At 34.5% G+C, this 17,162-nt stretch overlaps 1 protein-coding gene across 1 annotated transcript in view; it reads right to left on the bottom strand.

The window, feature by feature from the left end:
- The window catches only part of PCLO (piccolo presynaptic cytomatrix protein), a 408,965-nt gene that overhangs the window by 105,671 nt on the left and 286,132 nt on the right, over positions 1–17,162 (bottom strand). The window contains exon 11 of the mRNA XM_059396945.1: positions 6,391–6,516. Within this exon, the coding sequence (XP_059252928.1) occupies positions 6,391–6,516 (126 nt within the window). The remainder of the gene's footprint in view (positions 1–6,390; positions 6,517–17,162) is intronic.

Below are 17,162 nucleotides of genomic sequence, written 5' to 3'. Positions count from 1 at the left end.
TACGTACATAAAACTGTGAAGAAAAGCAAGTGAAAGAGTAACCTCAAATTAGGTCTAATAATCTGGGACAGGAGGAGAAGTCTGGGACAAGAGAGGTGACTACAGGAGGCTTTAATTGACTTATGTATATCCCTTTCCCCTAAAAATATGAAACAAATATGGCAAGACGCTGATATAATAAATATGGCAGGTACATGGCTATCTGCTGTATTATTCTCCACAGCTTTTTTTAGACTCAGACATTTGTAATCAAAATTACAAGTCAGCACCCATAAGTTGCGTACATGAAACCAGGAAATGGTGAGAAGCTCCCCCAGCCCCACTCCCATCAGGGAAGGTGGAACAGAAAGGGTGGGATGTTAGAGAGGAGAAGGGAGTTGGGGGATATTGGAAGGGGAGGTGAACCATGAGAGACTATGGACTCTGAAAAACAATCTGAGGGTTGTGAAGGGGTGGGGGGTGGAAGGTACCAGGTGGTGGGTATTATAGAGGGCACGGATTGCATGGAGCACTGGGTGTGGTGCAAAAATAATGAATACTGTTATGCTGAAAATAAATAAAAAATAAATTAAAAAAAAAAAAAAAAGAAAGGCTGGGATGTTGAGCTGGGCATTTCAAAAGACAAGAGGTGAAAACTGTGAATAAGCTGTGTGAGTCTCATAAGGTAAGTTTCCTGACTGGAGATGGGGCTCAGACTAAGAAAGAACATGTCCTCCTTAATGTATCAGTGAACATCTCACCCTGACTTCTTGTAGTTACCGTGTAATTGGAGACATTTAACCACTGAGCCGTTCTGGTAAAATTCACAAGACTGAGAACAAAACACACTCACCATTTAAGTGCAAATAAATCAGAAACATGGGTCAGGTGGCAAACATCTCCACATAGCGCTTGCTATTTCGATTTGAGATTTTAACCTCTAATTTAAAACTCCTCTGTTTTGTGCCCATCACCCTCTGACAAAACTTTTGGACAAGAAAAGAACTGCCAGGGGAAAATCCTCTCCTCACGCTCTGTCACTGCACGGAACGGTGTGCTGCATTTTCCAGGTATCATTACTTTTTTTGTTTATTTTATTTTATTTTTTTCTGTATCAGTAACAATCTAATACTGTCCCCTCCTCCCCCTTGGATCTTAATTAAAATTCTAAGCAAAGAAAAACTAAAAAAGAAAAACCAAAAAACAAAAACCCTAGAGTACATTTATGAGCAGTTAAGCTCAAAGTTATAAGAACGTGTGTACCCAGAGGTAATGGTTTCTATTTTGTGCATTTTTTTTCCCTGAAAAGGTAATCAAAATGGTAATTAACCAACTGTAGAAGCTGTCTTAAATGTACATGGTTCTTTACAGATAGTAGCATGTGACCACCAGTATTATGATTTGCTTCACAAAATCCTGTGAGGAGTAACATCTTAATACGTACACAACGTTTGTAATTAAAAATTAATTCTTCAACACTCATTTCTACATATAGTATTTGAAATCTCATTTTATTTGATACTTTTGGGCCCTGGGTATGCAGGAAACAAACCCCAGTGTTCAGGGACAAGAAAGATCCACATACAAGTGACATAGGCACAAATGGATGGAACGTAGATAACTGACTCTGGTCTATACCAGATTAAACAAAACAAAACAAAGTCTTTGCTTGTCATGAGGTATGGATAATTGTATTATGGGCTCCCCAAATCTGGACATGGGGAGCCCATAATAGATCTGAGAACAACATAAAGAGTTATTTTTAAGGAAAGCTTTTTTTTTTTTTAAAGCATGTCATGAATTCAAAAATTGTAATCATATCGAATAAGTTTCAGTACATAAAACAGAGAAAAGAGAGTTTATTACAGAGGAAGCATCCAATTTTTTGAGGCCATTGGTTAAGGAGCTGATTATATTGAACCTGGTATTGATATTGTACTGTGAACAAGGTTGATAATCATTTCTCTAAACATAGAAATTTTAAATGGAAGTGTTAAGTTTTAAATATACATTCAAAGTCCATATATTCAAGTGTACTTTTAGATACTCAAATAGTTCAAAGAGAAGTAACAATATCAAAGGAGAAAATTAGATAATATCATATACCACTTAAAGCCCCAATATTGATGAGCAGTATACAGCCCCAATACTGTTGACCTGAAATTATTTAAAATTTTAATCTTAAAGCAAATAGCAAGAAATAGCACTTTAGAAACTTAGATTTGTAGTTTAGTTCCCGAGATGTTTTGTCTTCTTTTTTTCACCCCCAACAGAAAAAATGACCTTATGCATTAAAAGAAAGAAGGGAAGGTTGCAAAAGATCATTCTTGGAAAAAAAAAATCATTCTTGGTCTGGTATTTGCTTAAGAATGTTTAGGAAGGCTACAGAGAAATAAGTTTTAAGATTTTGGAAGATTAGTTTCCCTCAAGTGTCTGACTGTGTAAGTTCTTTCAGAAAATCATTACAGAATTTTACAAAACTAAAAGATTGGCTCAGGATATTTTGATTCACACAATGTTCCCTAACTGCTTTTTTAATTTCAGGGGATGGCACAAGCCTCTATTATGAGTGTTTAAACACAAATTTCTTGAGAATAGCCTAACGATTCTGCAATAATAATTTTTGCTAATTATCAGCATTCAGAAACACATCATTTTCGTACATTATTTAACAAGATAGACAACCTTGTTCAGAAAGATTTCTCAAAAAACAACGAATAAAAATCTCCAGGAAGTATAGCGGGGCTTTTTCCCCTTCATTGCATAAGTCAGTACTTTCAGAATTTTGGCTTATGAGCACTAGAGAACCTACATGACTGGTCAGTATGTTTTAAATGCACAAATCCAGAGAATAAAAAGCTAGAGGAAACCTGGAAATACCTTTGCTTTTCCAAACATCAACACATTCTGAATCCATGGCATTGAGCACAATGAGACTGTAAGCATGTGAGACACTGAATCTGAAAAGCCTACTGTAGGAGAAAAAAACCAACTTAGAAAAAAACAGTAAAGATGACCAGTTTTTTGGGAAGAGCTTCATTGTATGGAGTGGGAAAAAAAATACAGTCTAAGAATTCTATGGTCAACCAAATGTTACGCATGTTTTCAATAGAGTAGAAGATAATTTTTTTTAAGATTTTATTTATTTATTTGACAGAGAGAGATCACAAGAAGGCAGACAGGCAGGCAGAGAGAGAGGGGGAAGCAGGCTCCCCGCAGAGCAGAGAGCCCGACGAGGGGCTCCATCCCAGGACCCTGAGATCATGACCCGAGCAGAAGGCAGAGGTTTAACCCACTGAGCCACCCAGGTGCCCCAAGTAGAAGATAATTTTAAACCATAAAGGCTCAGTGTACATATTTTTGTATTTAGAAATGCAGAAAGATACACTTGGAAGACATCAAATCAATTCCTAAGTCTACCCGGAACTCATTCTACAGATGGAGATAAACAGTTACATACCCACAAACACATATTTTATCTATTTATTCATATACTTATGTTTTTTCCTTAGAAAAGAATTAGTTTCAAACTATGACAAATTAACCATCTTTAATGCCTTCAATAAACAAAATTTTATGATGGTCATGAAAAATTTTAAATATTAAAAAAAAAATCCGCAAGTCTCCAGTGATATACACTGGGTATTGTTAGAGTGACACCTCACCTCAGACATAAAAATCAGAGTTGTGTTTTAACCAATCTAGAGCTCTGAAATTTTTTGATGATCTATCAAAGATTAAAGATGAGGGGTCTAAGGATAGCATGAATGAATAAAGCACATATTTAAAAGACAAAACAAAAACTATGTAAATATAAATACACATACATAAACATATATATCCTGAAAATATACTGGTCAAACAAGGTGAGTCCCTATGGATTCCCATTTGGACTGATGGCCTCCTAGTCAGCTCATCTTTGCATATAAAGGGAATGAATTTTATCATTTTAGCCTGGTGGCCCAGAACACAGGTATTGCCTTGTGGATGGTTTGTATGTTAAAGTAACTCCTTAAAATATTTGATGTTTCAAAAACAGGACCTCAATATTGAACCAAGAGAGTATCGTGAATCCAATAGAAAGAAATACTACCAAGGGTTTTATTAAAGACCTATGTTGTAAGAGTAAACAAAACAAAGCTAGAAATCATAAATCATAATGGGTGTGCATTTTACAAGAACTGGACTCCAACCAGAGGATCTGTGTTCACCGAAAGGCCTCGTTTGGCACTTTGGCAAATCTTTGGGGAGAATTACTAAATAAATAATTAAAACAAAATCTTAAATAATATGCATGTAGCTTTTAATGATTTCACATTCAAACCAAATAGGCAGACTGTAAGACTACTACTTCCAAAAAGGATGAGAAATTTTGTGACAGTCTGAGCATGTAACATTCTAGGTTCATTTCAATTTTCTCTCTTGAATTAATTTGTTTTATATCTATTTTTTAAATTTAAATTTATGAACTTAAAAATGGCTACATAGGTTACCAAGTACAAAGAGTATCATTTCATAACAGTATGCTTCTTTCAAATTGTTTTTCAAATCATCCTGATTTGTAGTATTTCCCAATTTCGATGATGTAAATTTGGAGAAGGGCTTCTTTATTCAAGTTATCTTTGCAAAACCTTAACACAAACAGTTGCAATTTTTTATTTTAAAATAAAAATGGTATATACACTTCCTTCTGGAGTATGCTGTATGGAAATGATCATGTCACTCCCATTCTTAAAAATGGTCTCAACTTAAAAAAAAATGGTCTCAATTCCTATAGCTTAAGTAGAGGGCAACACCTAAGGATTAGCATTAAGAGTGATAGGATTATAGTCACAGAAACTTCATACAGACTCCGAGTTCTGTTCATAATTGTTATATGTTGATTCATTGTCTTTACCTTCTTTTAGCTGTCTGGCTAACTCTCCTACCTTTTCCAGTTTTATGCATGATATTAGAATATTTTTAATGATATGATTTCACGGGCGCCTGTGTGGCTCAGATGGTTAAACACTGGCCTACAGCTCAGGTCATGATCTCTGGTTCCTAGGATGGAGCCCCAGATCTGGCTCCCAGCTCAGCAGGAAGCCTGCTTCTCCCTCTCCTTCTGTCTCTCCCCCTGCTTGTGCTCTCTCTGTCTCTCTCAAATGGATAAATAGAGTCTTAAAAAGAATAATAACATGCTTTCAGTTACATATTAGGTAACGTCCTGGTAAAGTGGCATTCCGAGAGCCAACAAGCAAATAAACAAACAAAACAGGCCTAATTTCCACTTTGTAAATACTCCCACCATGACCAATTCAAGCCATCAATGTGACATCATTGAAAGTGAAGTTGGGAAGAGCATATCTTAGTGAGTTGGTTGGCTCCAGTAGAGCACTGTGATGAATCGATAATGCCTCAAGTTTCAGAAAAGGACTGTGAATCATTTTAGCATGATTAAATGTTAAGCAATGGGCTGCATTTTATAAAACTATGAAATGACAGAAAAGCACTTTCCAAATAAGTATTTTGAGTAGAATAAAATATAGGTTAAGGTTATTTTATGATTAAAAAGTATTCATCATAAGCAATATCATTGAAAGCTTGTAAACTATATGTTAGAGTTTTGAAAATGTGAATGACATTTAATTAACAAGAGAAAATAATCATCATGCATTTTAAGAATCAACCATTTTATAACATTTGAAAGAAAGTGATTATATATGTATAAATATTTTAATGGCCCTTTAGATATATCTGTAAAGTTCATTATTTTAAAATGCTTTTGATGTAATAAGGTGTATAGTATCTAGAAGCAGACCAAGAAACCTAGCCCAGGAGTTGGCAAATTTTTCCTGTAAAGAGCCAGACAGTATGTATTTTAGTCTTTACAGACAATTTAGTCTCTGTCATGAATACAGTTCTTTTATTATAGTGTGAAATACCCACGTTCAACATGTAAATTGATGATCCTGCCTGTGTTCCAATAAAACACTATTTACAGAAATAAGCAGCAGATAGATTTGGCCTGTGGGCTATTCATAGTTTGCTGACCTGACTTGAGTGTGTACTGAATCATCTGATATTTTATAGTTCTGATCTCAATATAATTTTTTTAGTGTTTATAAAAAATTAACCCAATGATGAAAGTTTTTAAAAATAATATTGCCCAAGTCAACAATATTGACTCATTAGTATTTGTTAAACAAGGTAATCCCATAGCAAACCAACAGCCAAAAGGACAATGCAATTGAAAATAAGATGAATATAATTGTGAACACATTTTCTTTTATATTATTATACCAAAATTTCATAATTCATCATAAGGAGAGCAGTTTACCTAGACAGTAAAGAGGAAAATTTCACATGAAATTAAAATATATTTAATATGAGTACATTCATTTTAATTGACTATGAAATCCTTATCCTTACCTTCTATAAGTTTCCCTGTCTGTTCTGCACTTCCTCCAGGAAGAATTTTGGCAATATAGGCTCCAATTTCACCATTATGTCCAGGGATTTCTTTACCACCCACAATTCTAATTCCTAATCCATTACCTGTATTGAAAAATTAGCAAATTATTAGTCATGATTTAAAGGGACAGCAGTTTTCAAAAGTTATAAGGTACACATAAAGTGGGCTCTGGTACCCAGAAGCTATCTACAAATGAATATTGGGACTGGACACTAATAACAGAAAGGTATTATTCTGAATTCAGTAATAGTTGATATGAATAGGACATTCTGAGATTTTGGTAGCATCTATGATGAATCACCTGATACTAAAAAATAATTCTTTGAATTCAGCTATACCACCAATATAAGAAACAAATATCTTTGTCCATTTTCGACCGGATACTTTATAAAAACATTGTATGAAGATGTTCCCACTATAAGAAACTCCAAAGCATATAGTTCACTTATGAAATTGAGGAGCATTTCACTTAAAAAGACAGTAGTGGCTGTATACATTGAGAAGACACAATCCATTTGACATGACTGCAAATGATAAAATGAAAACACGATCATAACTTGTGAATTACTATTGACTTTTTAGCCTTAACTCATCAACTAACATTGTCTGTGCCTTAGCACGGCACTTACTGCAAGGCACAATAAAATTATTCTTGCCTGATGAACAACTTAGTGAACTTTTTTATTTCCTAGAACAGGTTTTTCTGTAAATAGCCACATGGAAAAAAAGGTGGACAATGATTATTATGTGAAAACTAACTGAGACAGAATTAAGTTTATATTTTCTTTTTAACCAGCTAAAAATTAGCAAGTATATATATGTAAAACACCAGATATACTTTTTTTTTTTTTACCATTGTCAAGGATATTTAAAAATAAAAGTACTAAAAGAAAGCAGAGTTATTCTTCTTAAATGAAGGTACAATTATTTCTTTAAATTACAGTTCTTTTTTTTTTATAAAGATTTTGATTTATTTATTTGACAGACAGAGATCACAAGTAGGCAGAGAGGCAGGCAGAGAGAGAGGAAGGGAAGCAGGCTCCCTGCTAAGCAGAGAGCCTGATGCGGGGCTCGATCCCAGGACCCTGGGATCATGACCTGAGCCGAAGGCAGCAGCATAACCCACTGAGCCACCCAGGCGCCCCTTTAAATTACAATTCTTGCCATTCACTGATTGAAGTACCATTTTCAACTCTTTCAAAATCTCTAAATTTTAAATGTCACCTCCCTTATAGTTTCTGTTTCCTTCCCACTTTACTCTTCAAAAGCAATCCCTGTAGTCAGCATCAACACAGTACAAACATCCAAAAATCAGTAACACTGGATTATGGAATCCTTCTGTCATCCACCTAGCATAGTTTGGTAAAACATCATTCTCAGGTTATAAGAGGGTTCTGAAGGAATTTCCTCTCCCATTTTCTTTCTCTTTTCCTTCTTTGTATTTACCCTCTTTTTTCTCTGTCCTTCCCTACTATTCACCTCCCTCTTTGTACCTTTTTTTTTTTTTTTTAGATTATATTTATTTATTTGACAGAGAGAGAGAGAGATCACAAGTAGGCAGAGAGGCAGGCAGAGAAAGAGAGGAAAGCGGGCTCCCTGCTGAGCAGAGAGCCCGATGAGGGGCTTGATCCCAGGATCCTGGGACCACAATCTGAGCTGAAGCCAAAGGCAGAGGCTTAACACTGTGAACCACCCAGGCACCCCCCATCCCCACCTTTATTTTTTAACCAGGGTTAGTGTTCTGAAGATTTAGCCTCAAAAAACAAACAAACAACTGTATGTTTCTAAGTTTCCTGCTGTTCTCAAGGGGTGAGAGCTTTCTCTGGCCCTACATGTGGATCTTTTCTGTTGCCAGTTTCTTGGTCCATTGCTACCGATATGAGAGATTAATTTGTGATTACTCATTGAATATAACTGGGTGAATACAGAATGTCATCTAGTACATGACCTGGTTTCAACTAAGTCTGCATAGAAACAGTTGATTTGTTAGACAGTAGGCTATAAGGATTCACCAGGACTGATCCTACAGTAAGACATTAGATACAAATAAAGGGTAGAAGATGAAGAAATGTTCCTAGCCACTCTTCATTCAATTAGTCTAGTCTATTTTTTATTGTGTGAAGGACATTTGGAAATTACATATTGAAGATTTTAAAATAGCTGGCCATAATTAAAGGGTTATTTCATGGAATTTATCTATAAAAAGTAAGAATAGTTTCTTAAATATTTGATTTCACTCTACATGACTGAATCACTAAGAGCTGTAATTTACCACTTGTTAAACTTCTCAAAAAACACACACAGACACTGAATTTCTAACGTGGTCAGTGTATACATATCATTTTAAGATGTAGTCAATTTCAGATCCTAAAAATCCGCAGATCTACATTTCTTGCGTGTATAGGCATATGTTCAAGATCATGGCTTACATCAAAATTTATCATAATGCTAGAGTATAGGAGGGACAGCAGGGTACAGCAAAGTGCTAAGGGAATTTGGTTTGAAATATTTCTTTTTAAGCTTAAAAGTGAGAGTGTAAACATAGCCCATGAAAAGCATAAGCTAGATGTTTAGGATCAGTTGTTACACCTTGTAAAGGTATAGCTAAAAGAGTATTTGTGGAACTCCAAATTCTCTTAATTGGTATACATGATTATTTTTAAAGGTTCACTTATAGCTCCACTCTTTTTAAAAATTTTTATTTATTTAATTAATTTATTTTTATTATGTTCAGTCAGCTACTATATAGCACATAATTAGCCTCTGATGCAGTGTTTAATGACTCATTAGTTAAGTACAGTTTCATTCTGTAGTCTTCAGAGTTAGATAGTTGGATCCTTAGTACCATTTGATTTTTGGTGACTGAGGATGCTCTAAAACCCTGTAATAAAGGATCAGTGGAAGTAAACTATAATTATATCCATCTTAATAAAGTAGCACAACACAATCTTATTTAATTTATAAAATACAGCCTCATACCACTGAATTCTAATACTCAAAGCACTTTCTAAATACATGTTATAAGCCTCAGTATCTTTGGCAAAATGAAAGTAATGTACAGTGGTGACAATAGTGTGAGAAATGAAATTCACAGGTAAAGAAACCACTTCAAGAACACAGTAAATTTTTAAGAATTACTGTTGCTCTGGTTGATGCTAAGTTTTTCGTGTATACAACAAAGTAGCATAGAAATATTAAAATTTGTGATAAAAAAGAATGATAGAAAATAAAAAGACTCAGAAAGTATAACAGTTTTTTGCTTACTTTACAGGAATTACATGTATCCTAATTTGGACATAATGCATATAAAGCTAATTTACATGATTTCTAATTATTTAAACCTGGACATTTTGATATCATATTTCTATAGTTGCACTTTGATATTTTATGTTATAAATGCAGAAAAAATAAAAATACTTTTAATACTTCTATAAAAATATAACACCCCAACTCAAATCTAAATTGTAGTACTCAAGAAAAGATCTGGTAAATTCAAGAAGAAACATTAATTTTTAACTGAAATGCTTATATCTGAATGGTCCTTGATAATTGATGTTTATATCATCACTGTTTTTCGACTTTTGACCAATTTTTATCAACATAAATTCCTTTTGCCTCTCTGCTTATATTCTATCTAAAAACATTAATAAAATACTTCCTTAGATGCTTTGAAAATACAGTAGTTTTGTTCAAGTGAACAGTGCAGCTGGTTAGAAAGACCAGTAGTTACCAAAGAAACACAGAAGCTTTACTAAAAGATTGTCAAAGTTAAAATAATCTCATAGCATATAAGCAGTGATGTTATTGAAGTCTTACTGAGAAGTCTAACTTTCAGAAATCCTTTACAGTATGTAGAGAATATTTTTAAGAAAAGAGAAGTTCAATGATGGATGTAGCAAAATCATTAAGAAAAGTATTACCTTAATGACCTTGGGATTATAATTTAAATGTACAAGTCTTTTTAAGTCCTTCTTATAATCATGCGGTAAATACACTATTATGTAGTCACTTTTAATATTCCAGGCCAAGTGGCAACACAGGAGGCTCCTGAACTCACCTCGTCCCATGGACACACCGAATCTACAGCTACACGTGGAGCAATTCCCTCTGAAAAAAATCCAGAAACTAGCTGAGTGATTCCTACATACTGGGTCAATGAGAAAAACAAAAAACCACATAAAAACAGGTTCTGGCACACCTTCAACTACTGGGAGCCATTAAGAACAAAGAAGGCAGCTTGGACAATCACTAAGGTTTGAGAGAGAACCAAAAGCTCAGGCCAGACTGAATCATAATGTTTATCTCCTACATGAAACCACTGCATCAAGTCTAGGAGAGGTGACTGTTTTATCTAATGCTTAGAAACCAACACAGAGAGTCAGAACAATGGAAGTAACAGGGGAATATATTTCAAACAAGAGAACAAGATAAAATTCCAGAAAAGGACCTTAATGAAGGGGAGAGAAGTTATTTGATAAAAAGTTCAAAATAATAGTTATAATGATGCTCACTGAGGTTAGCAGAACAATGCATGAACAAAGTGAAAATTTCAACAAACAGAATATATTAGAAAGTACCAAATGGAAATCACAGAACAGAAGAATAAAATAAATTAACTTCAAAATTCATAGAGGGGTTCAATATCAGGCCAGAGAACTGGAAGAAACGGTGAGTTAACTTGAAAACAGAGCAGTGGAAGTCATTTAAGAAGAGGAGCAAAGAGGAAAAAGAATGAAAAGTGAAAATAGATTAAGAGATTCATGAGATACTATCAGAATGAAAGGCATCCTATAGAATGGAAAAAATTACAAATCATACTTCTAATAAGGCTTCAATATAAAAATATAAACTCATATATATAGAACTCATACAACTCAACAGCAAAAATCTGATTTAAAAATATGCAGAGAAACTAAATAGACATTTTCCCAAAATGACCTACTAGTAGCCAAAAGGTACATGAAAATGTGCTCAGCATCAGTAATCATCAGGGAAATGCAAACCAAAGCCAAAATGAGATATTACCACACATTTGTTAGAATGGTTATTATAAAAAATGTAAGAGATAACAAGTGTTGACAAAGATGTGGAGGAAAGGGAACCCTGGTGTGCTGCTGATAGGAATGTAAATTGGTTACAGCCACCATGGAAAACTGTGGAGCTTCTTCAAAAAGTTAAAAATAGAACTACTCTATGATCCAGCAATCCCAGTTCTGGTTATCTATCCAAAGGAAAAGAAATAGGAATTCAAAGAGATATCTGCACTACCATGTTCAGTACAGCCTTATTCACAATAGCCAAGATATGGAAATAACTCAAGAGTCCAGTGATGGGTGACTGGATAAAGAAGGTGTATATATGTACATAAACACACAATGGAATATTACTGAACCATGAAAATGAAGGAAATCCTGCCATTTGGGACAACATGAATAGTCCTTGGGGGCATTATGCTCAATGAAATCAATTAGACAGAGAAAGACAAATACTGCATGGTATCACATATATGTGCGGGGAAAAAGTCAAACACATAGAAACAGAGTAGAAAAGTAGGTGCCAGGGACTGTGAGTCAGGGAACTAAGGAGAGGCCGGTAAGAGGGTACGTACTTTTAGCTATAAAATTAAAAACATTTAATGATTTAATATAAAACATTGTGACTATGGTTGTAACACTGTACTATATAAGTGAAATTTGTTGAGAGTAGAAGTTGAATGTTCTTACACAAACACACACACAAAAGATAAATACATGAGGTGATAGATGTTTTAATTAACTATATTGGGGGATCCTTTCACAATATATATGTAAATCAAATCACCATGGTGTGCACACTAAATATTTTATAAATTTATAACTATTATATTTCAATAAAGCTGAAATAAAAAAACCAAATAAAATAAGCTGTGTATAAAATAAATATGAGCATATTAAGGAAAAAATCTTTATATTTGCATTTAAATTTAAAGTTTAAATCTACCTTAATTTTATATGTTTATTAATATGTTACAGAAAGTATTACAAAAATGTTTTTATTTTCATCTTAATATATGAAATATTTCTGATGTAACCAATAACCACTAAGTTTAGAAAAAATGAAAATAGTTGGTTCATTTTGACACTATCACATGCTACATCTAAGCATCAGGAAATGCAAATTTTTATCAGTGCATACACTATCTTATGAACAGTAGTCCTTAAATCAATGGAGTTTATTATTCACAATAAAGTTATCACAGGATAATGATATATTACAATTTAGTCATGTCATTAGTTGAACTGAAGAAGAAAGATTATATAAATATTAATGCTAATGAAGTACTAAAGATAATGGAACATTCCCCAAAGGATAGTTCAATTAAATCTATTTTTATAGTTTACACATTAATTATACTCACGAGTGAAACAGTGAAAGCTTGTTTTTATATTCTTTCACCTACTAATTTCTAGGTTATAATTTATTTATATAAATATTTAGGAAAATATACCAACTTATATTAAAAAAAAACATAGTAATTTCTCCTTTGTGTTCTTCTTAAATGCTACATTAATTCATCAATACTTGAACATAAAGACCCAAAGAATATTTTACTTCACTATTTTTATTTTACTAATTTTTGCTTTTTATGAGAAAAACATTCCTACAAATATAATAACACATATCAATTACCTTATAGCAATCCCTACTTGACTGTTTCTAGCAGCATCAAAATGGAAATGGAAACACTACCTTAATACCAAATCTAATCTGTTTCTAAACCTCAGCATAGAAATTACATACTCAACCATTCCCATTAGCTTTTTCTGATCCAGTGGAATTGTTCTGTAGCATTCTTTTAAATATGTATTTAATTTTAAATACATATGCTTTACATATATGAAGGATTCAAAGAGAACATTTTTTGTCACATTTCCAAGAACCAAAGTGCAAATTCTTCTTTTCTAATGTAATGTGACTATGAAAAAAATGCTACACAAAGCATGTATAAAAGGCTATTCTTACTCACACCATACCAGAAGAGATGCGCCCAAGTTGGACTGCCATATGACTGAAATGGCCATTGGTATGGGAAATAAGGAAGATACACATATATACATACACACACACACATTCCTTCCCTATATACATATGTATATAAAACTGTATGTGTATATATATATATACACATACACACACACACACATCTGTCATTGTGCACTGAAATAATGCTCTGAGTCATCAATCTGAGAGGTTGTGCAGGGCTGCCTCTACAAGGAAGAGTAGCAACAGCTGAATACTGCACATAGCTTTTATTTTGTTTTTCATCAGCAAAGCAAGGACAGATATATCAAAGCATGAGGAGGGAATACAAAGAGAAGGCAATTATCTTGAAGCCAGAAAGCAGGCCTGTACCATTCCCTATGCACAGGCACGCAAGGAGGGAGTGATGGAATAAGGGAGGAACAGGATATCGGTGCTAGCAATCACCTGAGGCAGGAAGGGAGTTGAAGGTTACTTTGTTTCATAGCTCCTTATCTACACCCTTCTAGAGGAGATGATGTGATCCTGTTCCTACCAGGCCATTGCACTCAAGAGCCGGAGAACAGGAACGCTGCGTATGTTTCACTTGTTCCCACAATCACTCCTTGGGGCTTACAATACACTTTCTAGGAATAATGCCATACATATCTTCACTTCACATATGTATATGGGTATGATAAAATATACCCATAAACATATGTATTTAAACATTATATATAGATAGATGTAACAAAGTCACAAGTAAATAGCAAAAGACACTGGCATTCTGGCTTTGTTGAATAACACCTTTCAAATAAAAGATATTTCGTATATTGGTAAAACAATTTTATTAGAGGTGCACAGGATTTCTTCCTCCTGAGATACTTCAGAAATAATTCCAAGAAAATTTCTCAGACTGCCATATTAAAAAAATCGTGCTTCATTCATTCAATAACACGTGGATTTATTTCTTTTTTTCAGTTATTTAAGGTAAATGCAAAACTATAATCAGAAAGACCAAATCTGGGGTGATTGCATGATATGCCTATAAAAGGAAATTAAAGATAAACTTAATTCATTTAGCAGTACTTAGGGTCCAAGATGAAATAATTTTTGATATGAAATTGATATTACAAAATTAGAAGGTAGGGTCAATTTATAAACGTGACTTCTTTTTTTCAGATTTTTATTTATTTGAGAAAGGGAGAGAGTGGGAGAGGTCATGAGCTGGGGGCAGTGAGAGGGAGAACCAGGCTTCTTCCTGAGCAGGTAGCCCGACACAGGGTTCGATCCCAGGATCCCTGGGCATGACCTGAGCTGAAGGCAGAAGTTTAACCAACTGAGCCATGCAGGCATGCCTCTGGAGAGGACCTTACTACTTACTTGTTTAGATATTGATCACATGGTGACAACCCAGGTCTGGGAGTGGGGTCATTTATTATGTATATAAAAGAAAATTATATTGCAAGACACTCACGTAACCCTATATTGTCAGTGGAAATAGAACAGTTTCAACTTATATTACTGTAATGTTATGATAAGCTTTCCAAAATAGGTGCCAGTCTTTTTTAATAAAAGATAAGTAGGAAGAAAAATACTACTGTAACTCAAAACTTAGCAATAATAATTCCTTTTGGACTTCTGGAGCTAAAAGAAGATTGTTGCAGAGAATCTATCGTGACTCCCGATGAATCACATCTGGAAAAATCCCCTCCCTTTGAGGGCAGGAGGATCCTATGACTTAGTTCTAACCAATAGGATGTGACAAAGGTAATGTGATAGTCACAACTATAAATATATTATCTTAGCCAACTAAGATGAGAGTTTTCTGCTGGCCCTGAAGAAGTACCCTGCCATGTGTGAGAAGTTAGGAGAAAGAACCACAGGGTAAGATGCAGAGAAGTACTCAGATGCTGAGAGTCGCCGGGCTGACAGCCAGAGATAAAACAGGGAAGCCTTAGTTCCATAATGGCAGGAAATGAGTTTTGCCAATAAACATGGGAGCTTGGAAGGATATTCCCAAACTCCAGAACAGAACACAGCTCAGCCAACAAGTAGCCCACAGCACTGTGAGATCATGACATTGTGATCCCAGAGAAGCTGTGCCTGGATTCTTGACCCAAGAAAACTGTGAGATATTAAATGAGTGCTGTTTTAAGCCATTACATTTGTGGTAATTTGTTACAATTCAGTAGAAAATTAATACAAAGACACAAGTTGTATCCTGAGTGTTCTGGGCACACAATATGTATGGACATTACCTTGGTAGCAGAACTTGTGGAACATTTGTGTTCATAGTAATTACCACAGTGACTGAGCAGTGACAGAGGGCAGGAATGAAAAGAAAGATAGGCCATGGAAAAAAATCACCTTTTGTTCAGCAAAAACAGAGGAAGAGCTCTGTGTATCAGTTCTGCGACGCTGGGATTCTGGTATCACAGATGTAGCAAGCATATGGCATCTAGGCAACACTCAATACATAACTGAATGAATACTGAATGGATAAATAATAAAATACCAATTTCTTCCCATGGGGCTAATGCATCAATGATATGAGTGGTAAAATAATATAATTGTATTGCATTGTATTCTATTCTTAGAAAATGCCTTAAAAATTACATTATCTCTTTGGATGTTAAAAGAAGAAAAAACCAAAACACACCCTCCCCACCCCGGGTTTATACATGAGACAAATGAGGCTTTAAGAAGTTAAGGGCTCAAGGCAACACCTAATAATATGGCAAAGGTAGAGAGAAGCCCACACTCTTGCTCCAAATAAGTGACGAGCAAGGCATCTCCTCTCTGGTTAGCACCAGTGTATCTGGTTTGGAATCAGAGGGGATGGGTTTGAGGGCAGCACATCCAGCCCTTCCTGCCCCTGTTCACTGGCAGAGAGGAGAGTGATGGGAGGTACTGCAATTAGGCCACTAAAGGAAGAAACCATCAAGACAGAAGCAATGTGTTGGGAACTAGCAATTCTTGGTCAAGATAGAGGAGAGGAAATGCTTCTGGCTTGGCCAGCCACAAATCATACCGTACCACCTAATCAGTAGCTGGGATTGATTACATTGATCACTTGATATGAGTTTTGTCTAATATAATTTCTATTTCTCTACTGATGCGTAAATGTTTATGCCATCTTATATCGTTAACCATCATGTCAAAGAAGAAATTGTTACTTTTTTAGTATTATGGTTTTAATCCTTTTTGTGTTTTTGCATTTGAATTACAAATATGAACTGCATCTGTATCTGTTAAATGAATACGTAACTGGATTAACACTTATAGCTTCGTAGGCAAATCTATAGAGAAAAAGGACGCACAAGCCTGGTAGCATAATAATGGTCATAATTACAAGTTTTGGGAAGAGTTGAGAAACTGATTAGTTCAGAGAATTACTGAATTTGCTCAGTCACTTTAGACATAAAAATAAAATCCAGATTATTTTTGCACTACAGTCTAAACTTGTTCTCATCAAGAATCAATTTGCTATTGGTGGAGAAAGTATTCAACAAAGTTCAACAGCTTCTATAATCTAATATATATCAGGAGATACTTTGCACTGAAGAGTTATCTAATATAGTTATCATGGTTATTTTCATTACTCTGTTTAAAAGATTCTAACTACTACCTGAAAAGACAAGAAGTGCTAGAGGTTGCTAGGTGACCAGCTATGAATATTAAAAAACATTCCACCGAGATTGTGTTATAAGCAGAAAGAGAGGTGCTT

The sequence above is a fragment of the Mustela nigripes genome, chromosome 4 (assembly GCF_022355385.1).
Source record: "Mustela nigripes isolate SB6536 chromosome 4, MUSNIG.SB6536, whole genome shotgun sequence".
Lineage (NCBI taxonomy): Eukaryota > Metazoa > Chordata > Mammalia > Carnivora > Mustelidae > Mustela > Mustela nigripes.
The sequence above is the reverse complement of the archived record's forward strand: the minus strand, read 5'-3'. Positions and strand labels throughout refer to the sequence as shown.